This window comes from Strix uralensis, chromosome 27 (assembly GCF_047716275.1).
Source record: "Strix uralensis isolate ZFMK-TIS-50842 chromosome 27, bStrUra1, whole genome shotgun sequence".
Lineage (NCBI taxonomy): Eukaryota > Metazoa > Chordata > Aves > Strigiformes > Strigidae > Strix > Strix uralensis.
The window spans coordinates 1,335,158-1,360,707 of record NC_133998.1 but is presented as its reverse complement, the minus strand read 5'-3'; the positions used below and the strand labels follow the sequence as shown (position 1 = coordinate 1,360,707).

General features: G+C 54.8%; 3 protein-coding genes across 3 annotated transcripts; 1 reads left to right on the top strand and 2 right to left on the bottom strand.

Moving 5' to 3' along the window:
• On the bottom strand, window positions 1-9,573 carry LOC141935606 (uncharacterized). The gene is made up of 7 exons (XM_074852000.1): window positions 9,513-9,573; window positions 8,852-8,947; window positions 6,746-6,885; window positions 5,420-5,687; window positions 1,505-1,686; window positions 872-930; window positions 1-151 (listed from the first exon to the last, which is right to left on the bottom strand). The coding sequence occupies exons 1-7, from the start codon at window positions 9,571-9,573 to the stop codon at window positions 1-3; spliced, it is 957 nt and encodes a 318-aa protein (XP_074708101.1).
• Window positions 9,574-11,062: 1,489 nt separating this feature from the next.
• On the bottom strand, window positions 11,063-14,238 carry POLE4 (DNA polymerase epsilon 4, accessory subunit). Its single transcript, XM_074851376.1, has 4 exons — window positions 14,013-14,238; window positions 12,184-12,268; window positions 11,853-11,894; window positions 11,063-11,513 (listed from the first exon to the last, which is right to left on the bottom strand). The coding sequence occupies exons 1-4, from the start codon at window positions 14,220-14,222 to the stop codon at window positions 11,500-11,502; spliced, it is 351 nt and encodes a 116-aa protein (XP_074707477.1). The 5' UTR covers window positions 14,223-14,238; the 3' UTR covers window positions 11,063-11,499.
• Window positions 14,239-16,219: 1,981 nt separating this feature from the next.
• Window positions 16,220-24,966, top strand: PRAM1 (PML-RARA regulated adaptor molecule 1). Its single transcript, XM_074851443.1, has 10 exons — window positions 16,220-16,559; window positions 18,274-18,958; window positions 21,056-21,128; window positions 21,560-21,672; window positions 21,994-22,048; window positions 22,329-22,422; window positions 22,706-22,868; window positions 23,501-23,534; window positions 24,148-24,182; window positions 24,669-24,966. The coding sequence occupies exons 1-10, from the start codon at window positions 16,557-16,559 to the stop codon at window positions 24,671-24,673; spliced, it is 1,260 nt and encodes a 419-aa protein (XP_074707544.1). The 5' UTR covers window positions 16,220-16,556; the 3' UTR covers window positions 24,674-24,966.
• Window positions 24,967-25,550: the final 584 nt, after the last annotated feature.

Sequence of the window (25,550 nt, the reverse complement as noted above, 5' to 3'; positions counted from 1 at the left end):
CTACCCCCTGCACTTGCACTCCCGGATGGCGACGACGGTGCGAACGTGGTCCCGGCGGCTCCTGACCGTGTGTACGTCGTACCGGTGAGGGGCACAGCGGCCGGAGGCAGCTTCTGCCCAGACCAGACATTTCTCTCCACCGTGTGACTCCCTGCAGTTAGAGACAAACCCAGTACATCCCCCGGCCCCCCGCGCCCTGGCGCCCTGCGTTTCATCCCCTGGGAAAAGGGCAGATTTCACGGACCACGGTAGGGGAGGAGGAGGCCGCTTGCCTCTGCCTGCACCTATTCCTCACTCCTGGTGTAACTTGGTGAACTGTCTCCTCCCTCCCTGCCTGTGCAGGAGCAGGGGTTATTTCTTTATGGTTTGATTTGCTTCCCTTTGCATTTGCCACATCTTCGTGTCTGCAAATAACACAAAGAGCTGCCCCCCCCTCCCCTGGCCTGAAACAACTGGCTGGACCCCCCCCTGGCTCAGAGCATCCCCCTCCTCATCCTCCTCCTGCCCCTCAGCGTTGCCAGCAGCGGGCGGCAGGACCAGCACATCCCAGCCGCTGTCAGGACCCATCTGTGTCTGCCATCACGGGGGACCACAAGCTCCATAACCAGCTGCCCAATGGGCCAAATCCGGCCCCAGCAGCAGGAGGTTATTCTTCATCCCTCGAAGGCCGGAGCAGTGCGCTGCTGTGGCACCACTGCAACCGCTGCTCTGCCTCAGCTTTGTCCCTGCATGGGCAGTGAGCTGGGGGTGCTGCTGTGTTACCCCGGGAGCAGCACATTACTTGAGAGGATTGGGAACAGCTCAAACCTGCCTCTGGATGTGCGGATGTGCCCGGGAAAGAGAACGGCCGGATCCTGGCAGCTGTGCTTACCTAAGCAAGCAGGGATCCCCCGAGGAGCAGCTGCCCAAGCACCTTCCCACATCAATTTCCTGCAAAGATTTGCAAAACAAAGGCATGAAAATCCCCTACAACACCTCACCGGGGACTCCCCAGGGGACCCAGTCACTTCGCCCTCCACCCGCCCTCCATCCTCAGGCTGAGCATACACCCCCCGAGAAACCGCAGCAGCGAGACAAAGCTTGTAAGGGGAAGTATTTTGGGGTCACACCAGTGTCTTTTGAGTCAGAAGTCCCTGTGCACAAAGGTATGTTGAAGTAGAGTCTCTGTTGAACTGAGCTTAAGATGTACTTGATTAAATAATTTTTTAAATAAATCTCTCGCTGCTCCCTTAATTATTTTTTAAAGAAATCCTCACCCAAAGGCCATTTGTTACTTTATGGCACTGATGTACACACAAATTAGTGGCAATAAAATACATTTTATAGTGTGAGATAATATAAATGTGAGATTTTAACCACTGTAGTTTGTTGCCAGCGTGTGCATAGCTCTACCAGGCTGAAGCTGCCCATGTCAGAGCATCCACCTGGCTGTTCAAACCCCACGTGTGGGCCCAGAAGCACAGCTGAGCCCACCAGAGAAGAGGCCAAGCTGTGGGGAACCAACCTTGAGTCGTTCCTCCCTGTGTCCCGCAGAGCTGAGCACAATTTCATAATAATATTCCACCTGGGAAACACGATAGCATTTTTCCTTCATTTCGCAGTTCTCCAGCGTCCGAACCACCTCCCCACCTTGTGGGTTTTTGACTAGAGCAGTGCTGAACTTTGTGGGCATGCAGAAAAGGCCATCTGCAAGGAAACAAGAAGGAAATTTAATCTGGGGCTGCATCTGAGGCTACTACGGCTGCAGCATCTTCACCGGGGTTCTCCCGAGCGGCACAGACGCAGCGTCAGGCTCCGGTGTCCAGCGCCTGGCGTGGAAAGTGATGTTTTCTGTGTGAGGGTCCCCAGCTGAGAGTTTGGGGCTCATTCCTTCACCAGCTCAGGACCTCAGCGACAGGTTTTGTTCTTCCATCTCAGTTTCAGACCACAGGGCAAAGAGGTTATTCTGGGTGCAAACTGTGAAAACCTGAGCCTGTGAAAGCTCCATCTCTGGGGAGACAGCCTGAGCTATTACACATTATCTTTGAGAAAAAGTGTCTTTGAACATAAAATATTCATGGCAGCGCTTTTTCCAGACATGCTCTCACACCAGGGAGCTGGGGAACATTATCTAACATTTACTCATTCAGCATTTCTCTCTGGATTTGCCAGGGGGCTGTGCCCTGCATGGGCAGATGCTGGAGCCAGTGTCACCAGCTCTCCTGGAGACATATTTCCCGGGGCACCTCCAGAGGATTTGCTCTCAGCTTTCCATGCAAGCAGACGAGCTGGCTGGGGCTGGGGCGATGGAGGCAGCATCTCCCCACATCAGCCCGAGTTTCTACATCTGCCCTACCCGCGTCGTGGGACGGAGGAAGGCGGGTACAAAGCGCGAGGGAAGGGAAGGCAGGCGACGGCCCTGGTTCTGGGGGCACAGGACCAAGTCTTGCTTTGCCTTTTCTTTCCCTCTTCAAGCTTTAACTCAATGAAGAATCCCCAAGGCAAAAAAACCCGATGTTGGGATTTGACATACCCAGTCTGATTGTTAAGGAAGCCACGCAGAGAGCAGGGGGAAGGGGGGCTTTGGGTGGACACGCTGACAGCCCACATCTTCGCTGCCATGTCACCTCCAAGCCAGGACACGTGGCCTCCGTGGCAGGGCCTGGCTGGCCCAGGCAGGGGCTCAGCAGCTGGAGAGGAGAGACAGAGACTCCTCCAGCAGTAACTCGTGTCCAGTTGGAAGGAAACAGGCACAGACTGTCCTGCCTGGCTCAGCCTGAACCTATGTTCTGCGTAGAAACAGTTTATCTGCTAAATCTCCCAGTTTTTCTCTCCCTCACCAAGTAAATTAGGATTAAAATCTCTGTTGCATGAGCTGGAGGAGGAGAAGAAGGATGGCTAAAGCAGTCGTGAGTCTTGGCTCTAAACAGGACCTTGTCTTGCCCTGTCCCAACCCTTGGGTGCAGGTCCTTCAGGGATTGTGTTTTGTTCCTGGCTTTAAAATGGTTGTGAGAGTTTCCTGCCCCTTCCCAGCTGCTTCATCAGCTGCTGGAGGAGATGTCTTTGTTCCAGGATGGGGCTGTGTTTTCAAGGGAGGAAAAAGCATTTTCTAAAAGCAAATCTCTTTGGGCTGCCTTAAGAGAGGAACACAAAATGACAGGGGATTTCTGGAAGCCAGTATTTCTGGGTGAGATTTTAACATCCTCCTCCAAGCCCACTGCTCCTCTGACGTTTCCAGTCTTTAACATGACACTGAAAGTGTCAGCCTGACTTTACAGGGGAAAATCCAGAAGGAAAGTGCAGAGACCAGCCCCAGGGCAGAGGCAAAGCTGGGGGCGAGTCCACATTTCCCAGCCCTGGGCCATTATCACTGAATGAGCCACTGTCCATTAGCCACCCCGGGGACAACAGCATCCTCCAGCACCTTCCAGTCACAAGTCTGGGAAGTAGATGCTGATTCTCCCACCTCTGGAAAAAAGCACTTCACACTGCCTAATTTTCTTTTCCACTTGCTGTGTCCTGCAGCTGGATTTACACAAGCTGCGGGGCTGTGGGAGCGCCCATGTCTGTGTGCAGACCCTCCTCTACCTCTTGGAGGATGGGACGCACCTCAGCAAGCAGAGCCCCACGGGGTTTTGTTTTCTCGGCCACACATCTGCCTTCCCCAGCCCCTCTAGCTCAGGCCTCTTTGCTGCTTTTCAAGCTCACATTAGGGCTCGCACTGGTCTCTGTCCCTCTCTAGTGGCTGTTGTACAGTCGTGTCACAGGAGCTGCCGGGAAGGTTTTAACAGGATGGTTTTAGATGCAGAAATGCCAATAAAATGTCATCAACACATTCCAGGAGAACTGATTTTATCAAACAGTTGTGGAAAATCATTTCAACACAACTTTCCATTCTGCTAAAACCAGCTCAGTTCATCTTCACCTACGTGACTCTTGGGTTATTTTATGTGTGAACTCACAAGACACCACAACAGTTCAGGATGAACCCGTTCAGCTTTATCCCAGTGGAAGATTTTGATCTGTCTGGAACAATTTAGTTTGGAGTTTCCATTTCCAGTGATTTCTGAAACATCAGTGTAGCTCACTGGTGCTGAGATGAAAGGGCATTTCAGACCATTGGAAAGGGAACTCCATTCTTTAGCCATTGCTGAGCGGTCTGTTTTCAGTAGAGCTTTTATCACCAGGTTGTTTTTCTTGCTTTGAGTGGGTGGGTTGGAGCAGGGACCCCCGAGGTCCCTCCCAGCCTGGGTTACTCTGATTCTATGATCTCTGGTTAGAGGACACTTCCCCATAACACGAGGTGGTTCTACAACCATCCTCACACCATGCTCAGGGGCAGAGAATTACCATTTCACCTGCAGACCTGTGCTGTCAGCACCCAGCAACAGAAGGGAAAAGAAAACCCAAACCCTGAAAGTATAAAATACAATCCCATTCCACCTAAGGCAAAGAGGGTTTGTGTGGCAGAGTAGAGCGTTGTTAGATCACAGAATCACAGAATCATTCAGGTTGGAAAAGACCCTCGGGATCATCGAGTCCAACCCTCAGCCCGACTCTACAAAGTTCTCCCCTACCCCACATCCCCCAACAGCTCATCCAAACGACCCTTAAACACACCCAGGGATGGGGACTCCACCCCCTCCCTGGGCAGCCTATTCCACTCTCTGACCACTCTTGCTGGGAAACATTTTTTCCTCCTGTCCAGTCTGAACCTCCCCTGTTGCAGTTTAAAGCCGTTCCCTCTTGTTCTGTCACTAATTCCCTGTGAGAAGCGACCACAGAATCACAGAATCATCTCAGTTGGAAGGGACCTTGAAGATCATCCAGTCCAACCGTTAACCCAGCACTGACAGATCCCAACTACACCAGATCCCTCAGCGCTGGGTCAACCTGACTCTTAAACACCTCCAGGGATGGGGACCCCACCACCTCCCTGGGCAGCCCATTCCAACGCCTAACAACCCCTTCTGGAAAGAAATGCTTCCTATTATCCAGTCTAAACCTTCCCTGGCACAACTTGAGGCCATTACTTCTTGTCCTATCACTTGTTACTTGGTTAAAGAGACCAGCACCAACCTCTCTACAACGTCCTTTCAGGGAGCTGTAGAGAGTGATGAGTCTCCCCTCACCTTCTCCTCCTCACACTGATCAGTCCCAGCTCCTTCAATCTCTCCTCACAGGATTTATTCTCCAGGCCCTTCCCCAGCTCGTTGCCCTCCTCTGCCCTCGCTCCAGCACCTCGAGATCTCTCTCGGATTGAGGTGCCCAAAACTGGACACAACACTCCAGGTGTGGCCTCACCAGTGCAGAGCACAGGGGGACTATCACCTCCCTGCTTCTGCTGGTCACGCTCAGAGCTCTGACACTGGCACTGGTCACACAGAAGGGCTCATCCCTGGATTCCTGGGGGGTGCAGAGCCCCCCATCGTTCCCTTACCTGCACTGTAGGTTGGGTCAGAGCATTTCCCCACGTCGACTGTGACCTCCCAGGGAGAGTCTGGAAAGAAGGTTTTCAGAGCTGGGAGACGGAGACATTCCTCGGGGCACATGCTGCAGTGGCAGCCGTCGACCACCTCCACCTCCCGCACACCCCCGAGGAGTAGGAGCCGCTCCACGTGCAGGCGGGCGGGTTCGCAGCAGGAGCCCGCAGGGCAGGAACGCGGCACTCCCGGCCGCAGCGGCGAGTCGGGGCGCCTCAGCTGCAGCTGCACGGAACACGGCATATACACCGGTAAAAACATGTCACGGAAAACAACTTCCAGCATCAGCTCCCCCATAAAAACCTCTTCTGACCTAGAACTGATTCTGCTTTCACTCCTTTCTCCCTGCATGGCAGCACGGTGTTGCTGTGGTGCTGCCCTTCCCAGTGACGCATCGATTTCAAAACTATTTCCCCAAACCCTGCTACAATCAGCTGAACTCTACTGGCTACAGCAGCCCTCGTTTCACCCCAGACTCCTGATCTGGAGGGTCAGCGTGATGACAGCTCTGTGGAACGAACGTGGACCCGCCCGCCTGGAAGATGTTGCAGCAGCAGTGCTGCAGTGGGACAATTGGCAACAAGATTTTTCACAGTTACAGAGCCCCAGCTGAAGACTGACAGGACACACGTGTACAGCACCCTGCAGAGCTTGTTTCCATTCCCTCTCCAGTGTCAGTTATCCTGGTGGAGATGGGACTTTAGGCAATGTCAGCTCTCCTGGGATAAGGGCAGCCTGTGCATAGCTGTGTCCCCAAATGCGCCAGCTCCTTCTAGCCCCTCCTCGGAGTGACACACAGCATGTGATAAGGGAATGACACGAGCACCTCAGAGGCCAGATATTTATTCATGAAATCACAGGTCCTGCCAGTTTTGCTCAACCAGGCAGAAAAAGGCCTCCTACATAGAGGACACCAGCTCTCACGTACAGCAGATGTGGCTGAAAGAGTTGGTCTTGCTGCTGGGCTGGGGGAGGACAGAAATACGCTTGGATGCTGCCTGGAGCAGCTGGGCAGGTGCTGTGATAGCCCTTCAGCTGAACTCGGGCCCTTCCTTTGCCACCAGCTATCCAGCAATGCTGGATAGTTTCCATTTGTTTGCACAATCCACTGTTGGCTGGCTAAGGGAGGACAAGAGGCTCAGTGATGGGTTTTCTGCAATGCAGAAGCCAAAAATGGGTATTTTAAAACATGCATGAAGTCCCAGCCCCAGTCACCCATGTATGACCTTCACCCAGACCCAACGGCTCCTGCCACGGGGATGACACAAACACACTTTTCTCACCTTCTTGCTTCTAAGGAAATCAAGCATGGAGGAGTGTCTGGAGAGCCCCAGGAGGCCGGGGTGGGGGGAGCTGATCCGCTGGGACAGGCAGCTGGACCGGCACTTCCCGACATCCACGCTGACAGGACTGCCAGAGACATCTGTGAAACACAACATCGACAAAAGCATTACTCCTCACTATTTATGTGATGCTGGGGAGGCCCAAGCTCAAACCAGGGCTGCGCAAGACACAAACACTGAACAAAAAGACATGGCCCCCCCCTGGGATGTGGGAGAGAGTCCTTCAGCCTCAGCACCCGCGGAAATCCCAGAGAGAAAGCCCTTCACTAGCGCTGCAGATGCATGTGTAAATGTAAAACATTTCATAACAGACTGCTAAGAGCAGCACAGCATAAAAAGCATGCAATTAAAAATTCACTAGGAAACAGGTTTTATTTTCTTTAGCGAACTCATGAAGGATGGGGTGAGAATAGATGAATACATTGATTAGCAAAGGGAAAATGTGAATGTTCAGCTGTCGCTGAGCTGCAGAGCTCGAACGTACTGAACGAGCCTGAGCACCCGGCGGATTCAGGGCAGAGAGAGACAAACTTGTCCGTGGAGCTGCTTGAGCTGAAGACAAATCTGCTGCCTCCCCTCCTGCCAGCACGCGGGGAGGTGGGAGCAGCTGTGGGGACAGGGGAGACACGAGGCCAGGCATCCAGGTTTAGATCTGCTTACTCTGCTGTAAAATATCAGCAGTTATTGGCTAATGGCTGTTTCTTCTGGAAATCCTTCTCAAACGAGCTATTTTTCCCCAATAGTGCTGTCCGCACTCAAAGGCTTGACTGTAAATCCTCATTTCATCATATAATAGGGAAGAAAACTGGCCTTAAATGTGCCCACTAAGCCGTTCAACACCACTGTAATTCATTTACTTTAACCTGCTGGAGTTGCAGACCCAGCGTGCGCTGCCAAACTCTAACTTTGCATTGATTTAAAAACTGATCTCCAATGTCAGTGCGAGAGACAGCCCCCATCCCCACGCTGCATGACACCGGGAAATACGTAGGGACATTTTAAACTCACATTTGGGTTATAGCTGCTGCTAGCTGCCTGAGGGTTTCTTTGCCCAGGAGCCAGGTAGCAATTTGTGGTGTATTAGCCACTCCCTGGTGGTGACCCCTGCGGATGCTCCTCACCCACAGCAAGGGGCAGGCAGCTGGTCACTTGGCAAAGGACACTTTGCCAGCTGAAGACACTGTTAACCCCTGCTCTCCCCCCCCTGCAGCAACACAGGCCGTGTTTATTATTTTTATCACTTTATCTATTACTATTTTTACTATTTTCATTATTATTTACTCTTCTGAAGTAGTTTCCTTTGGAGATGACAAACTGTCACTGCTTGTGGCCGCTCTTAAATCGGATATGATAATTTTATAATTCCTACTGTTCACATAAGAACCTGATGTTTTGCAAACACTGAGGACTAAATTTGTACAAGTACTGTTCTCATGCACTGAAAAAGCCCTAAGAAACCTCAGACTTTGGCTATAGTTTAAAGCCGTTTTCACATATCTGTGCTAAAATCAGCTGAAGCTCATTCCGTGTAGCCTTACCGTCACTGCAAGGGGAACTGAAACCAAAGGCTACTCCTGAAGTCCACAGACTTTTTTCTGGTGAACAAATGGAGCTATTTCCTACTTTCTCTGCACAGTAAAGTCAGGACACTCTGCTGTCTTGCTGACAGCCCTTCCAACGTTAAACCTGGGAAGTAAAAAGTCTGTGGTAGTCCTGAACTCATGCAGCACCAGAGGCAAACACAGAATTCAGACGCAGAATTCAACCACATTGCAGCACACTGGTACAGAAAATGAAGACTCCTTCGTGCAGATGAACAGACCTAGGGGCCAGGCTGCTCATCAGTTCCTATTCTACAAAACATACTTTAAGCGTTGGATTATCTGGGCAAGTCCTCAGCGTGTTTCTGTCCTTAATCCCCTGAGGGAAAAGTCACTAGAATAATTTCAACATAAAGAAACATCTGAGGGATGATGGGCAGGATGTGAGTGAGTGAGTGGGGAAGCTTAAAGGATCCAGGTTTCTTGCAGGCAGAGGGGAACTCACCATGCCCGACGTGGAGGAAATGGCTCTGCCTCCTGCAGCAGCCCCTCTCTGCAAACAGGTTCCCTTGCTCGTCCTCTCTGCCAGCAGCTCCAGCACCTGCAGTCACAAACCACCAAACCCAGCATCACCCCAGTTATAATTCACCACCTTTCCTGCTTGAGCTGGGAGGAGGCGCTGGGCGCCCAGCACGAGTCTGCAGCCACCTGCAGTCCTGAACCAAATTGCTTCAGCGTAAGGAAGAGATTTAGAGTAGTTCTAAATTGGACGTGACCCGTGTGACCTCTCAGACCTGGCTAGGTGGGCTGAACACCTTGTTTGATTAGTCCAAGAAAATGCTGTGTTTAGCAGTGTTTTATCCTAGGACATCAGTCCCCTGCTTTCTTCTACTTCCACGTTACTGCAGCGTGAGCTCAGGTAAGAGGAGTGACCTCACACAGCACAAAGCAGCTCCTAGGCACTAAACTCCCCAAAGATTTCTGCACAGCAGCTTCCTCCGAGCCAAACCCTGAATGATTTGCTGAGTGCAGACAACCCTCCACGCTGCTCACAGTGAAGCACCACAGAAAACATACACCGTGCCCATACAGAAACTCCAGATACGAATGAAGCCCACGCACAGCCTCACACCACACACCCGCACGAGAAGGAAAAATGAACTTACCGGCGAAGATGGGAGCATGCAACAGCCCTGTGAAGAAGACTACAGCTAGTGGGTCCTGCATACTGCACCTTGGGAAACACAAAAAGGCCTCCAGTATCTCTGATATTTATACCAGGCCCTCCCTCAGCAGGCGAGGTGAACATCTCGGAGACAAATGGGTTCGCATATCGCCAGCAAATGTCTCCAGATTGTGATCTGAACAAACACCTAAGCAGCCTGGGCAGTGATGGCATCTCTCCCACACTCCACTGGGATCAGGCTTTGAGCAAACTTCAAAGCGTTTCTTCAGAGCAATTGGTTTTGCTCCCAGCCTGGGGAAGCTCCCTTGGGGGTCTTTGTTCTTCCCACCCTTTTCAAACTAATTAAGTTTGTGGTGACTCGGAGTCACTTTCAAGTCCCCTCATTTGAAAGGAACACGCATCCTTCATCCCCGCTCATCACATTCAGCCTTTTTATCTAGAGACAACCCTCTTTTGTTCCTCCACACCACCAAAACTGAGACAAAGCTGGCTCTTTGATAAGATGCAACAGGCAGGACTCAGCCATGTCAGCAGCGACAGCGTGTTCCCCACCGCAGGGTGAGGCCTTGCAGCTCTGCTTTTGACTCTTTTCAGCGCGACCCAGCCCTGGAGCCAAGAGGAGGCACCCTTCTTTCTAGCTTAAATACATGTAAGGACATGTTAAGTCTCCCAAGTCCTGGAAAGAGGCGAGTCACAGATGGTGCTTGTGTGATGGAAGGGACTCGCAGGGACACGCTAGTTGAGGGCAACCGTATGTCCTGAACACTTAATGCATGTGGCTCGTAATTACAGAAGTTTGGATCTCTGCACCGACTGGGCCAAGTGCACATGGCAGGGGACAGATCCAGTTCCAAGGGAAATTCGTTAATTTGTTTTGCCAGATTCGGGAATGAGAGCGCACAGAACAGTGACGGCAGCGTAATGCATCTGACAACACTGTGGCATTCAAAAAAAGGGGTTGGGGTGGGTTTTTTTGGTTACAATTACTTAGAGGTGCAGCAATCACAGAAATTTGTGGTAGCTGCACACCCCTAGGAAGAAGCCAAGGCTCCCTGGAGCTCATACATAGTTCCTGGAAGACAGCTGGGCTTCATGGGATCACAGAATCATCGTGGTTGGAAAAGCCCTTGAAGCTCCCCCAGTCCAACCATGAACGTCACCCTGACCATTCCCAACTCCACCAGATCCCTCAGCGCTGGCTCAACCCGACTCTTCAACCCCTCCAGGGATGGGGACTCCCCCCCTGCCCTGGGCAGCCCATTCCAATGCCCAACAACCCCTTCTGCAAAGAAATCCTTCCTAAGAGCCAGTCTGACCCTGCCCTGGCGCAGCTTGAGGCCATTCCCTCTTGTCCTGGCGCTGGTTCCTTGGTTCAGGAGACTCATCCCCAGCTAGATGCCTCGAGGACACAATTATCAAAAGCAAAATGCTATCAGAGGCATCCCTCCCGAACTGTGCCATTTACCACAGTGCTACAGGAACACCAGCCCCTTCACCCCAGCAGCACCGAGGAGACATCAGGACAGCTGCTCAACAAAAAAAATAAAAAATTTAATTGTGTTTGGCCAAGAAACAAACATATACAAAGAAAACTACATTTCCATAAAAAAAATTCACCATGCCCAGGCAGCTGAGCTGAGCCACCCTCCAGTCACGGCTCTGAGGTGCTGCTGAGCACCTGGAGAGGCAGGAACCACCGCTCCGAGCAACTGCTGTGACCGTGCCAAAGCTGGAGAGCAGCCTGCACCACGGCAGCAGGGCACAGTTAAGTGACATACAAAATATTTATGAAAAAATATGCATTTTAAATAAAGAACTTACAACAACTTAAACTTTATACAAAATATTATGGTTGCCATTTCAGTGTCTCAATTCTAGGAATTATTTTCAAACTCTCAATGTCCCGTTTTCCACCCCACGTCCATCTCTGCAGTCTCTTCCTCTAGAAAGCTCCATCTCTGTCCAGCTCAGTCCAAAGTACCTAAAAATGAAAAAAACAAAACAAAACAAAACTGTAGTGTCAGGAATCAGAAAAGCAGTTATGTGAACAAATGAGACTTATTTACAAGCTGCCAAAGGAAGAACAGGCAGTAACTTTTTAAAGTTTAAGCAAATCACACGAGTAAAACGAAATCTAGCTAAAAAGTACTGTAGGTGTCTCAGGGTCCACTTGATTTGCATTTCCCCTCTCAGAGACGGGCATAACAAGTTACGCTATTAATTATTAAAGACGTGGAAACAGAGGACTCTGCAAATGATTAAGTTCTTTCTCTCCCAAGAAGGAGATTACACAAAACACTGAAACCAAGTAGAAACTCACCTTCCAAAAAAGCAAATTCATCAATAGCTTCAATGGCATTATCTGCAAAGCAAATTGAAAGCAATTAACATAGATAAACCAACTCCATATTTGCATCTGCTTCAAACAGCAGCATCTGAGATTACATCACAGTACAGTGACCAATTTCAAAGAGGTTTGCTTGTTTTGGAGCTGGTGTGTGAAATTATTACTGTAATATTTGGTAGAAGTTTTTCTCTCCCATCTTCAAAGAAAGAAGCACCTATGATTGCTTCATCACACTGGGACAGGTGGAAAAATCCTCCACCCCAGCAACCCTTTGGTAAGGACAGAACAGAATATGCTCTCATACCCAGGTCTTTTCTCTGCAGAGTTTTCCTTTTTCCTTGCTGAGCATACACGTAAGCATCTTTGGCTATGGTTTCAACAAATAACTCCTGCAACACAAAAACAAAACAGTTTCACCCAGGGGACGAGAGAGGGAAGAGAGGAAACGAAAGGTCCTACAAGACTTCAGGAAGAAACCAGAATCTCCATCTTAAAATTTCCCCTTTACAATAAATAGCTCTGAAAATAACAAATGGAATTGCTGAACAGTGATGCACATGAGAGGTGACAAGGGAGGAGAGGAGGCCGACGGTCCACTGGACAGAGGCGGTTGCTCTGAACATGTCTGGGAAAGCAGCTACACACCAGCTGCTCGCAGGGCACCTTCTGAAGGAGGAAAGGTGCCCTGTGCCCAGCAGATGAAGAGGGTCGAGCACAGAATCATCTTGGTTGGAAAAGCCCTTGAAGATCCTCCAGTCCAACCATGAACCTCACCCTGACCGTTCCCAACTCCACCAGATCCCTCAGCGCTGGCTCAACCCGACTCTTCAACCCCTCCAGGGATGGGGACTCCCCCCCTGCCCTGGGCAGCCCATTCCAACACCCAACAGCCCCTTCTGCAAAGAAATCCTTCCTAAGAGCCAGTCTGACCCTGCCCTGGCGCAGCTTGAGGCCATTCCCTCTTGGCCTGGCGCTGGTTCCTTGGCTCAAGAGACTCATCCCCCTCTCTGCACCCTCCTTTCAGGGAGTTGGAGAGGGCCATGAGGTCTCCCCTCAGCCTCCTCTTCTCCAGACTAAACCCCCCCAGTTCCCTCAGCCGCTCCCCATCAGACCTGTGCTCCAGACCCTGCACCAGCTCCGTTGCCCTTCTCTGGACACGCTCGAGTCATTCAATGGCCTTTTTGGAGTGAGGGGCCCAAAACTGAACCCACTCATCGAGGGGCGGCCTCACCAGTGCCGAGCACAGGGGTCAGATCCCTTCCCTGTCCCTGCTGGCCACGCTATGGCTGATACAAGCCAGGATGCCATTGGCCTTCTTGGCCACCTGGGCACACTGCTGGCTCCTGTTCAGCCGGCTGGCAATCAACCCCCCCAGGTCCCTCGTGTGCCACCCAGCCGACACCTCCGCTGTGGCACGCAGGGCCCAGCCGCAGGCCGAGGAGTCACCTGTGCCAGCCCAGAGCCCGCCCGTGGATGCTTCCACACGACGCTGAAGCCACCAAACACACCTCGCCTGGGCAACGGGCTTCCCAAAGGAGGAAAAACCCCTCTGCTACACGTTGCTCTGATTTCCACATCGCAAACCCTCGAGCCGGGTAAGCGGGAAATCCACCCCGCGGGCGCTGAGGCGTCTGGCGGCCGCCGGGCCCGGGGCCGAGCGGCTGCGGGAGGAGCCGTGCCCGGAGCAGCGGCCGCACCGCGGGGAGCGCGGCAGCCCCGGGGCCTTTCCCCCGCCGCCGGGAGCGGGCTCGGTGCCGCGGGCGGCTCAGCCGGCTTTGCCCGCGGCTCCCAGCCCCGCACAGCCGGCCCCGCCCCGCTGCGCCCCTCGCTGCCCGGCCGGGTTGGGAGAGCTGGGGGAGAAACCCCTCACACGCACCGAAAAAAGAAAAAAAAAAAAAACAAAGAAACTCTTAGAAAAAGCCAAACGAGCGGCTCCGCACCCCACAGACGCTGAGCGCAGCGCCCGGGGCCTCCAGCGCCGGCCCGGCCCGGCGCGGCCCAGCCGCTCCCTCAGCGCGGGGGCCCGGCCCCGCAGCAGCAGCCGGGGGGGGGGGGGAGCGGCCTCCCCGCCGCCTCCGGGCCCCGCACAGGCCGCCGGGCCTCCCGCGCCCGCCGGCCGCCGCCGCCCCTCACCGTGGCCCGCGCTAGCACGAAGACGGCCTCCTGGCTGGCCAGGCTGACGTCCGGGTCGGCCTTCACCAGCGCCTTCACCCGCGCCAGCGGCAGCCGCGCCAGGCGGCCCGGCCCCGGCCCCGGCTGCCCCGCACCCGCCGCCTCGTCCCCCGGCCCCGCCGCTTCCGCGCCCGCCACAGGCACCGGCACGGCCCCCGCCGCCGCCGCCATCCCGCGCCGAGGGCCGCGCCTGCGCGGGGCCGCGGGGGGGACGGGAAGGGCGAGCGGGGGAGGGCCCGGCCCCGCGGGTCGCAGCGGAGTCTCCGCCCGGAGGGGCCCGGCGCCCGCGGAGCGGTTGTGCCGGCAGAGGCGGGGGGGGTGCGGGTTCAGCCTCCCCGTCCCCACGACACGGGCCTTGAACCTCCCCGCCACGCCCAGACACGGCCCTTCGTCCTCCCCAAACCCCCAAACGTGGCCCTCGAGCTTCCCGTCACCCTCAGCCCCCCTAAACACAGCCCTTCTGCCTCCCCGGCCCCCCAGACTCAGCTCCCCATCGTCCCTGGCCTCCTCAAAGATGGCCCCTGGGGCCTCCCCGTAACCCCTTGTCCCCCAAACACCGCCCTTCGGCCCCCTCTTCCCTCCGAAGAGGGCTCTGCCCACCCCGTGGCGCTGGAGCAGCAGAGCCGGTGGCAATGGGGACCCCACTCTGTGAGGAGGTGGCTGTCACCACCCTGTGCCCCCACGTTGCCAACCCAGGGTCCAGTGCGGGACCTCCTGGCACCCCCTCCCCATCCCACCTCCGGCTGGTGGGATCCAACCCTCCAGCGCCCACCTTGGGCACCCACCCCACTCCGCAGGACCCTGCGGGTGCCACCCGTAGCCAACACGTGCCTGTCCCAGCCTTGACGTGCCATCGTGTCATTAACACCATCCGCTGGCAGCAGCCGCTGCGGGCACCGCTGCCAGGACATGGACAGGTTGGATCGGTGGCCAACGTCAACGGGATGAGCTTCAACAAGGCCAAGTGCCAGGTCCTGCACTTGGGCCACAACAACCCCCTGCATGGCTACAGGCTCGGGGAGGGGTGGCTGGAGCTGTCTGGAAGAGAAGGGTCTGGGGGTTCTCATTGACAAACAGCTGACCATGAGCCAGCAGTGCGCCCAGGTGGCCAAGAAAGCCAACGGCATCCTGGCTTGGATTAGAAATAGTGTGACCAGCAGAAGTAGGGAGGTGATAGTCCCCCTGGCCACACCTGGAGTGTTGTGTCCAGTTTTGGGCACCTCAATCCGAGAGAGATCTCGAGGGGCTGGAGCGAGGGCAGAGGAGGGCAACGAGCTGGGGAAGGGCCTGGAGAATAAATCCTGTGAGGAGAGATTGAAGGAGCTGGGGCTGTTCAGTGTGAGGAGGAGAAGGTGAGGGGAGACTCATCACTCTCTACAGCTCCCTGAAAGGACGTTGTAGAGAGGTTGGTGCTGGTCTCTTCTCCCAGGGAATTAGTGACAGAACAAGAGGGAACGGCTTTAAACTGCAACAGGGGAGGTTCAGACTGGACAGGAGGAAAAAATGTTTCCCAGCAAGAGTGGTCAGAGAGTGGAACAGGCTGCCCAGGGAGGGGGTGGAGTCCCCATCCCTGGGTGTGTTTAAGGGTCGTTTGGGTGAGCTGTTGGGGGATGTGGGGTAGGGGAGAACTTTGTAGAGTCGGGCTGAGGGTTGGACTCGATGATCCCGAGGGGCTTTTCCACCCTGAATGATTCTGTGATTCTGTGACATCGTCCCAAAGGGCTGGAGGCACACACTGCCCCGGGGCAGGGACATCACTACCTGCCCGCAGCCCACCAGAGTATCCCTGCCATGAGGCTTTACTCAACCTCTCAGATCTTTCCTGTGCCTGAGGCAATCTGAGGCAATAAACAGTGAAACGGGGGTGTTTCAACACAGAGATGGCCCAACTCGGCGCCGCGCTGCGCTTTGCAGCAGAGGTCAGCTCTTCAACGGAACAAATGTCCCCCAGTTTTGGATGCTCTGGAAGCTGTAGCCCTCTCCCAGGCCTTCCTGCGCTCCTGCAGAGCTCAGCCGTGTGACCCCTGCAAATCACCTCCACCCTCGGCAGGTCCTGTGGGCTCTGAGGACCTGAGCTGCAGCGGGTTCACGTCGGCCACCGTCAGATGAGAACGTGACCTGCCCTCCCAGTCCTCGCGGCAGCCTGTCCCTCAGGTCCCAGAGTCGCTCCCTGAATCCCAGGCTCTTTTCTGGATGAGACTTACGGGCAGCAGGTGGGCTTCAAGCTTCCCAACAGCAACAGAGTCCAAGCTAGCGGTGCACTGAGAGCTGCTCCTCCTCCTTCTCCTCTTCCTCCGCCTCCTCCTCCTCGTGGTATTTCATGGTCAGGCTACAGCGACTTCCTGGCATTGCACTCAGCTTCTCACCAACCGTTAGGAAAGAGCTTCTGGTTTCAGGGGAGGGGGACTTTGGAGAGGCTCACCTTGCACAAGTCCTCCTGCTTGGATGCTTCTGGTGGTCTTTAGAGAGGAGGTGAGCACGCAGGAAAGCATCTGCTGATGGAAAATGGTGAGTAAGAACCAGACCTGGGCTGTGCTGGACCTGGGGACAGGGCGCGGGGAGCAGAGCCGTGTCTCCTGCTTGGAAGGGTTTTGGCAGTGTCCTTGCGAGGGGCTGGATCCTGCTGAGACCCTCGCTCCTCCTGGAAGACAAAGTCCTCCTGTATGTCTGAGCTGGTCAGAGCTCCAAAGATCTCTGACCAGTTCCTGGGCTCAGTGCAAGATTTGCTGGGTGACATTGGGCTGGGTATAAACATCTGGAAAGAGGAGGAGGCCACACCCTGCCACTGAGTCTAGGAGAGCACCCACTGGTGCAAAATGTATTGAAAAACATGGAATTGGTTGTGGTGACAGCAGTGCTGTAACCCACAGGTACACCTGAGGGCTCTGTGCAAGTCCCAGCTCATGGAACGGTTCCAAAATTGATGGTTACAAACCTCTGAATCATTCAGGTGCCAAAAATCCCAGCAGCATATTTAGGAATCTGGAAACAGTTGTGCTTTTTCACTAGTTTGGGTGAAAGCCCCACTTCCTTGTGCGCAGGAAACAGCGAATTCGTGCTGCTTTACCACAGGCTATGCTCAGAGTGCTGCATTTGCAGCATTTACCAGGGAAGTTGCGGTGACTGCCTGGGGATGGGAAGGGAACTTGCACTTATTTAGGCATATAAACATTTGAGCACTTATGTCTAAAAATATTGCACTAAGTTCTTTGCATACTAGCCCTTCAGTTGTGAAAGAAAAAAATTACGCAAGCACAAACCCAAACTGAAATCCCAGAGGGATGAGAACTTCAAAATTGAAGCTTATGGCTTGCCAAGGGCAAGGGAGCAGCCAGCTCTGGTGCAAAGGGACACTGTGGTCCAGGGACAAGGGGGTGGGAGAAGGATGAGAGAGGGTAAGATGATCCCGCCCATAAGTTCCATCTGAGAATTTAGGAAAAACATAACCCCATCCCACCTGAGCGTTGTGCCGTACCTTAAACCTCGCATTCTTCTTCCAAAAGTCACTCAGCCTCCTCCTGGCAGCCTTTCTCTGGAGGCTTCAGAAAAAAGGTGCTTTTGGGTCATTCAGGAAGCCAGGGGCAGCTCTGCACTGGGGCCAGTATGTCCCAGTTCACAGTGTGAGCCACACAGGAAACACTCTGGTCAGAAAAGTAGGGCAGGTCTGCTGCCTCTTGGCCTTTTTCTTTGCACGCGGGCTTTGGCAGGATGAGTTTCAGCAGCGCCGTCCTGGGTTTTCCTCCAGGGAGGGATGCTGATGGCTCTGTGGGGTCTCCCCCACCAACTCCTGCCCTACTGCCCCAGGTTCACCATGGACTTCATGGGAACTAGGACCAGGGCAAGGCAGGTTGCTCTCATCTGAGCCCTGGGCAATCTCTAGATCTCAGATTCTGCCCTCAGGAGCTTTGCTACTAGTAGGGTATAATACCCCACCCAATCCCTCTGTTTTGATGGTCCCTGGTAGTGGACAAAGGTAGATCAGACCAAAAGACTCCATGAAACACCTCCTGGATGCCCTTACGATGGTGGGACTTGTTCCCAATCTGGTACAGCCCAGTGTTGTTTTCTCAAACACGTTCCAGGACCGCTTTGATCAAAGACCACGTTTCATGGAGGAGGCTTAGTGTCAGGCCATGTTGAAGAAGTACTGCGTTCCCCAGGGGGGACTTGGATTCATGTTCCTCCATAGTGTTTTAACTGGAATTTTTCTTAATGGTCACAGACACATCTGGAGGGGAAAGAGGCCGTGGTGAGGCACCTGCGGGCAAAGCTCCAAGGGAACAGGAAAGACCCTCCTGAAGTGGGTGGCTGGCCAGAGAGTCGCTCTGCAGCATCCCCTGCAACGGAGCCAGGACAGACCCCCACACCAGGCTCCAAGGGCGAGCCACCTCCAGAGCCCCCCCGGGCCAGGAGGGTGGACTTCAGCAGGGCTTCTCCATCTCACAGGAAAGGTCAAAGTGCGGGACAGCATTTCCCTCCTCATCCTGTCGGTGAGACCCCAGGATGGATGCTGCGATTGAAGAAGGGGATTGCTCAAGACTCCAGCATCCACCCAGCCCCTGCAAGGCCAGGAGGAGGAGACGTGTTGAACAAGGAGGCGGGAGCCACCTCCAATCCTCCCCAGAGAAACTCAGCCCAGCAGACACGGTCACTCATCAAAGACAAGGGTGCTCCAGCAGTTACTGCCGCGGCTGTTGCAGCCTCCCTGGACACTGTGGGGAGCCCCCATGGGACAGGGCACCCAGCTCCGCCTCGGAGGAAGCCTTTGCCTCACAGCAAGGCGCTGGGAGTGAGGCCGGCGAAGCCCAGGCGCCCGCCTGTTGTGGATCTGGAGAAGTTCCGTGCAGCTGCATGTCCTGGGACGCCGGTCCGTCCTGCTACGGAGCCGCCAAGGAGCGCTCAGCTGGGTACGGCCAGGCACCTACAAGTCCCCCAGAGAAGGATGCCACTCGTTCAGGAAGGAAAATCTCCCCAGTTAGAGTCTGGAGCTCCTAGGAGATGAAAATATTGAGGGGGCCAATGGAGAGGTGGGGGCTGGTAATGCGAAAGGGGCTTCTATAGACATGGCATGCAGGAAGGAATGAGAGAAGAACAGCAGGTGAAGAAACGAAGGGGACTAAGTGCCTTGTTCCTGGCTGGGGACAGGTATCAGGCTCTGGGGTGCTTGCAGGGAGTAGGGTTGGAGTAAGTAACATGAGGGATGTTGACAAACTGGAGTGAGCCCAGTGCAGGGCACTAAGATGGTTGGAGCACGTGGGGAAAGAGAGGCTGAGACCCAGGCTTGTTTAGCCAGGAGAGAGGGTGGAGGGGAGATCCTCTCACTGCCCACAGCTACCTAACGGGAGGAGAAGACTCACTCTTCCCAGAGGTGCCTGGGAGCAGGACTGGAGGCGACGGGTATGAGCTGTAGTAGGGGAAATTCCAGTTAGATATTAGGAGAGGTCTCTTTCCTGTGAGAGCGATGCAGCCCTGCTGCCAGCACCAGGGAGATGAGTATCTCCATCCTTGGAGATATTCATTTGTCACCTGGATGAGGCCCTAAACAACCTGCTCTAGCTCTGAGGTCAGCTCTGCTCTGAGCAGGAGGCTGGATGAGAGACTCCAGAGGTCCTTTCCAACCAGTCCACTCTTGTGTGGCTGTAAGAGCAGACAAGCCTGGCTGGTGGGAAGCAGAGCTGGTCTCCATCCCATGGGCAAGAAGCACTCACACACCCTTTGGCCAAGGGACAGAGGCTCTCTGAAGCTGGCAGCACATTGCCTGCCACACCAGCCTCCTCCAAGCCTGAGGGAGCCTCCGAGCCATCCCAGGCACAGCCGGAGCTGTGGTCACGGAGCCCATGGTGCTGGCTTGGTGCCCTCCTCACCGGCTGTCCGTGGGATGCAGGGCTTGGTGCCTTTTGGGCACGATGGTTCTGTTCAGCACGAGCCCTGCCACACTCCACAGTGGCCTTCCAGAGCTAGGCAGATTTGCTGGTTTCTGATAGCTGCCGCTCTGCTAATCCACACTCTGGGTGATGAAACCTGTTTCAAATCCAACTCAACTCCTCTAAGTTTTTGTCCACTGCCCTGTTTAAAGGATGGCTCATGCCACAGCCACGGGGTAGAGAGCAACCGTGAGAGTAGAGACTCTCTTCCATTCCTTATGAGAACTGCAAAACCTAGCTGTTTATGTTATAAGAGGTTATTTTTGTGTTAGCTCTCAGAGGCCTTTCTCAGGCCCGGCCGTGCTGTTGTGCTGGGAGATGCTCACCCACCGAGACCGGCCCCAGCCCTGGGCTGAGTGGCCCTGGCAGAGGAGGGCGTGATCTCTCCATGTGTCCTACAGACCAGAGGGTTTCAAGTATTTATTTGTCTCATGGGTACTGAGGCAAGTTTGAACATCTAGAATTACACCCCCACCCTGATTTGGTTATTTTTGTTAATTTTTAGGGCAATCTTACAATTTTTAGGGCCTGGTATATGATTGTGCATTACTTGGTACAACAACCCAGCAAAGCTGCGATGTTGTACCGTGGATCTTCATGCCAGTTGATTGGTTTGGTGACCAGGCTGGTGATAAAAATAATGGGCTCTGAGCAGGGATGTCAGCATTCTGGTGATCGTACAAGGTGCAGCAGCACGTTCTGGCTGATGATGCTCCTGAGCACATGGAGATATCCAGGATTTGTCCTGATTCTGGTACAGATCTGGAGTTTAGAGTTTTTACCACATTCAAAATACTCATTTTGGCCTCTTCCCCTCCCCTTTCACCACTGGTCCAGGGAGGAAGCAACATTAGGGACATAAGAACAGGAAAATATCTATTAAAGCTCCCCAGTGAGCTCCCTGGTGAGCCATGCCCCGGTGGGCTTCTCTAGATCCAGATGTGCAGTCAGTTTTATCTCCCTGCATCCCTCTGCACTAAATCTAGCCCAGGGCGGCTCTGACCTCAGGCTGAGTGAGAGTCGAGGAGAAAATATGAAATAATCTCTCGCCACTCCCTCCTGTTCCTCTTTTTGCCGTAGGTTACCTGAAACCAGGCTACGTTGCATCAGCCCCGGCGCGGTTCCCCCCGCGGAATGCTGCGAGTGTAGCTGGGTAAGGACCGAGGCAGCGTGTTTATTCTAGGTGACTTCCAGGCTGTCCTGACCCAGTGGGAAGGGCACAAGAGGGAACAGCAAGAGGATCCTTGGGTTTTCCTGCCTATTCCTGGAGCCCAGCATGGGGCAGCCCCTTGTGCAGGCACCTGTCCTTCCTGGGCCGCGTTACCGCACAGGTCTGGTTGCTGCCGTCACACCCCGCTGCCCCCCTCCTGCACCCCAGGCTGCTGTGCCGTGTTGCTGAGCCTTGGGAGGAGCTGTTGGCATGTGGCACAGAGCTGCCGTCCCACTCTGCCCCAGACCCGGGGCCAGTGCACGGGCAGCCCAACTGCCTGTTGCCCACCCTTCTCCTGGCAGCCTTGATCCTGCCCTTGGCCCCGGTGCTGTTGCTGCAACAGGGCTTCCTAATCTCTGTCTGCCTCATCGCAGGGATGAAGATGAGATATACGATGACGTAGAGCCTGTTGGGCTGATCAGGAAAGGTCAAGGCTTTTTGCTGCCCACCATGTCCCGGCTGCCAGCACATCCTTGCCCCAGAGAAGGTGGGTACAGGAGGGGCTGGGGTGCTGGTTGGGGTGAGCGCTGCAGCTCGGCGAGCCTTGAGGCCCCACTGAGCCATGGACAGCAGCAGAGCTGCACTGAGCCCGCCACTCCCGTGCATGGGAGGGTGATGGGTTTCTCTGCTGCCTTGTAAAATGGGCATGGGAAACCCTGATCCCCGCCACACTCGGGGGCAGACTCAGGGTTTGGTCCCAGGAGGAGAAGGCTCTTGTTGCTGTTTCAGTCTTGTGTCCTGTCTCAGTGGGTGTCTGCACCTTGTAGCAGCCTCACGGCAGCACCTCTCCCGGGGTTTGGTTTTACAGGTGGAGGTGCTGGTCGAGCCTCGAAGAGGGTTGCCTTGCTGGCAGCTGCACAGAGGTAACATGGGTTTTTACTCTTTCTAAGGGTCCCAAAATGGCCAGGGGTCCTTGCTGCTTTGACAGAGCTGGTGATTTAATGGTCTCTACTGGGCTTGTGTTAGAAATGTCCATGGTGAAGAGTGCAAGTAGCAGGTTTAAACCTGGCCCAAGAGTCCCAGCAGCCCCTGAGCTGGTGCAGAGGAATGCGATGGGGCAGCAGCCAGGGCTGTGGAGAAGGGGAAGGGAGGGAGCAGAGCGGGGGGTCAGCTGAGCTTTCCTGTGACTCAATGACTCTGCAGAGAAGCCCAGGTCTCCTGGAAGATGAAGCCAATGACACTTAAGGAATGCAAGAAGGAAGAGAAGGCGGACAGGGAGTTTCAGAAGAAATTCAAGGTGAGCAGCAACGAGCGACTGCTTATCCCTCTAAGCCCCCCCTTCACCTCCCGGGAAGGGTGCAACACAGTGGCAGAGAGGAGCTGTGCTCTGCAGAAAGCAGCCGATACCCCTGTCACACCTGCCCTGTTCCCCACTGAAACACCCCCAGATCTGACCAGTCCCGCTGCCCAGTTGCTGGAGAGGGATCTGCTTTCTCCCAGAAGGGAGAGTGGTTGGAGCTGCCCAGCTCACACTCCCCTGGGGCAACTGCCAAGCTGCAGCTCTGCTGTTTGTGTTTCAGTTTGAAGGAAGCATCAATGTCCTGACTCAGATGATGGTTGACCCCGCAACAACAGAGAAGAGGGGTGGAGGGAAGAACCTGCCGCTAAGACGAGGAGAAATTCTTGATGTCATTCAGTTTACAAATCAGGAGCAAATCCTCTGCCGAAACAGCCAGAGGAGGTGTAAGTCTGTGGGGGCTGAGGCTTTGCCCGCAGTGGAGATCCCAGCACACACTTTTGGGAACAATTCCTTCATGCGCACACACCCCAGTAGACAGCAGGAGACATCCCCTTGCTGTTAGACAGCCCTGACAGGTACCCTGGGTCTCAAATGTTCCCACTTCTCTTTGCACAAACGTCCTGCTCTTCCTCCCAGTCGGCACCAGCATTTCTGCTGTTAGCTGGGCTTGTCGTCTCCCTCTGCTACAGGCCTTGGCAGTTCCCGGAGTCTCTTGGCTACCAGCCTGGCACATCAGGCTTAGCTGTAGGCATGGGCTCCACAAGCCACGTTTGTGTTGAAGGATGCTCAGATGAAATGGGCTGCAGAGCCCCAGGCAGAGAGATGGGGATCAGGCTCTTCCCAGCCAGCTGCCACCCAGCCTGGCAGGCCCATTCCCTGTATTGCCCCAAGCAGGTTCTTCCCAAGGGTCTAGCTTGGCTTCCCAGAGCCGGGCTCCTCCTTGCCCCCAGCTCTCCCTGGGGATGTGAGATGTTAAACTCTGCCTGTCCTGAGCAGGGGCAGGTGCTGGGGTGAGTCCCCGCTCATGCCCTGGCTCTCGACACAACCTGATGTGCTTTTCCTCTCTCTGTTGCAGATGGCTATGTGCCCCGGGCCGTGATGCTACACCTGTGAGTACTCCTTCCCTGCCCCCTTCCTCCCCTCTCCACCAGCTGTAGCAATTGCCCAGTGAGTGCCCAGCACCAAACCAGCCCTGGCCATTGGGTGCCAACTCAAAAATACCCGAGCCGGGCAGTGACCATAAGCACAACACCGGCTGGTTACCCTGGGAGTGGAATCTGCCATTTCTGGTGTCAGGAGAGGTTCTGATACTGGGAGCAACTCCCTGGGGTGCTGTGAGCACCCCCCAAGCTGTGGTCTCTCCCATGGGACCTGCCCAGACCCTGCTCAGGTGCTGCCACTGCACGTCGCAACGGGCCAGCGCTGCCCCTCTGCGCAGCCGGGTCCGTGGCTCTCAGCAGCCGGGACAAGGCCACCATCCACGCGCAATGTGAGGGGGCCAGAGCCGTGCTCACCCCGCGCCGGAGGGTCCCATCGCTGTGGGGAAAGCACAAAGCTGGGTGGAGGTGGACGGGGCTGGGCGGTGAACAACCAGTGCCCGCAGACATGTCAGGAGAGACGGGACAGATGCAGCAGCAGGAGCTGGCCCTTGCCTTGGCACCAGGATGGGGGAGGGATGTGGGAGACCAGACTGCTCACAGCACCCCGTCTTTTTCCTCACAGGGACACTGACATCTATGACGACGTTGAGATTTACGGTAGGTGAGGAAGGAACCGCTGCTGTGGCCCCTTCACCAGGCGCTGGGCGCTGCTCCCCGGCATGGGCAGGCAGCAGCCGTCCCCGAGCTGGCACCAGAGCCTCCCCTCCTGCCCCCTTCCCCACCCTCCCTCTCTCTCCTCTCTCTGTGATTCCTCTCCCTCTCTCTGGGACATCCCTTCCTTTCCCTCAGTTCCCCACATGTTCTCATGTTCCTCCATTCCCAATTATTTGGAGTTCCCTGAACCCTTTCCCTTCTCAGCTTGCTCCCTGCTCTTGCTGCCAGCCCCAGGGACCCTTCAATGTCCTCTGAGATGTCCCTGATCCCCCAGACAACTCGGGATGCCCTTTCTCATGCAGCTGCTCACTCCTGGCCTGCAAACTCTATCCCCCAGCTCACAGAAGGCTCTGAAGATGGAGCTGAGTAGAGACAGCTGTATTTTAGCTGTGCTGATGAGCAAATATTTTATCTAATTCTGTCTGGCAGGTTGAACGATCCATGCTAAAGCCAAAGGAACAAGACAGCACCAACAGAGACCTCGCCAAGGGCTGAAATGTGAAAAGCACTATCTGCCACGCTCCTGCTTTGGAAGGAGCTCTGCTTTCTCTGGGATAGCCTGCAAAAGCTACCGTGTTCCTGCCGGAACAGCAGCAAGGCTGTTCGACATGCTGCGGGACTGCGAGGATCCCGTCCCACAGGGGCAGGGGCTTCAAAGAGATCCTCAAGTCAAGTCTTCTCTGTGCCTTTGTTTGGTCTGTGTAAAACATGGCAAAGGTTTGAGAGGGTCTTGAGGTCTTATTTGCGGGTGGGCGGTTTAAACTCTGGGCCAGGGAGGTTTTAATTTGGAGAAGTTTTAGTATTTCTCCATTCCCAGAACATCCTCAGGCTGGGAACAGCGCTGTATCCCTACCCCCCCCCCACCCCCCCGCCCCATCCTTCAGCTGCCTTCTGCACTGCTCTCCTGCCCCAGCGAGACTCTTGGCCTGAGTCAGAATCCAACTGGACATAGAAATACTCTAAAATATTGTGGGCAGCAATGATTATTGACCAGGCGTCCCAGCAGCATCCCGTGGCCTCAGGGCAGCTTCCCTGCAGAGCTGGTCTGTTGGGGAAGATATTCCTGTGGGTACATTCAGCACCATCCGTCGGTGCCTTGGACTGACACTCCGTGCAAATCGACACAGGAAATTTTTCGATTAGTTGAGAAACAGTCTTCCTTTGCAAGCTTGGCCCTCACAAAGCCCTTACGGGTGTAGGGTAGGAAGGGGGTGCGCTTGCAGCTGAGGGGAGCACAAATCCTGTGGCAGCCTGCGGTGGCAGGACCTGGATCCTTTTGGATCAGGAACTGTGTGTCAGGAAGGGAGTTCC

What these genes read in the sequence shown, in the direction of transcription:
- POLE4 (XM_074851376.1), bottom strand. Translation starts at nt 14,222, where the DNA reads ATGGCGGCGGCGGCGGGGGCCGTGCCGGTGCCTGTGGCGGGCGCGGAA. An exon ending in TCGTGCTAGCGCGGGCCACG is followed by an intron (nt 12,269 to 14,012) that starts GTGAGGGGCGGC and finishes TTTGTGTTGCAG; the next exon opens with GAGTTATTTGTTGAAACCAT. An exon ending in TCTGCAGAGAAAAGACCTGG is followed by an intron (nt 11,895 to 12,183) that starts GTATGAGAGCAT and finishes TTTGCTTTGCAG; the next exon opens with ATAATGCCATTGAAGCTATT.
- LOC141935606 (XM_074852000.1), bottom strand. Translation starts at nt 9,573, where the DNA reads ATGCAGGACCCACTAGCTGTAGTCTTCTTCACAGGGCTGTTGCATGCT. An exon ending in TGACCCAACCTACAGTGCAG is followed by an intron (nt 1,687 to 5,419) that starts GTAAGGGAACGA and finishes GTTTCCTTGCAG; the next exon opens with ATGGCCTTTTCTGCATGCCC. An exon ending in ACAGGGAGGAACGACTCAAG is followed by an intron (nt 931 to 1,504) that starts GTTGGTTCCCCA and finishes AAATCTTTGCAG; the next exon opens with GAAATTGATGTGGGAAGGTG.
- PRAM1 (XM_074851443.1), top strand. An exon ending in GCCAAGGAGCGCTCAGCTGG is followed by an intron (nt 18,959 to 21,055) that starts GTACGGCCAGGC and finishes TTTTTGCCGTAG; the next exon opens with GTTACCTGAAACCAGGCTAC. An exon ending in TTGCTGGCAGCTGCACAGAG is followed by an intron (nt 22,049 to 22,328) that starts GTAACATGGGTT and finishes ATGACTCTGCAG; the next exon opens with AGAAGCCCAGGTCTCCTGGA.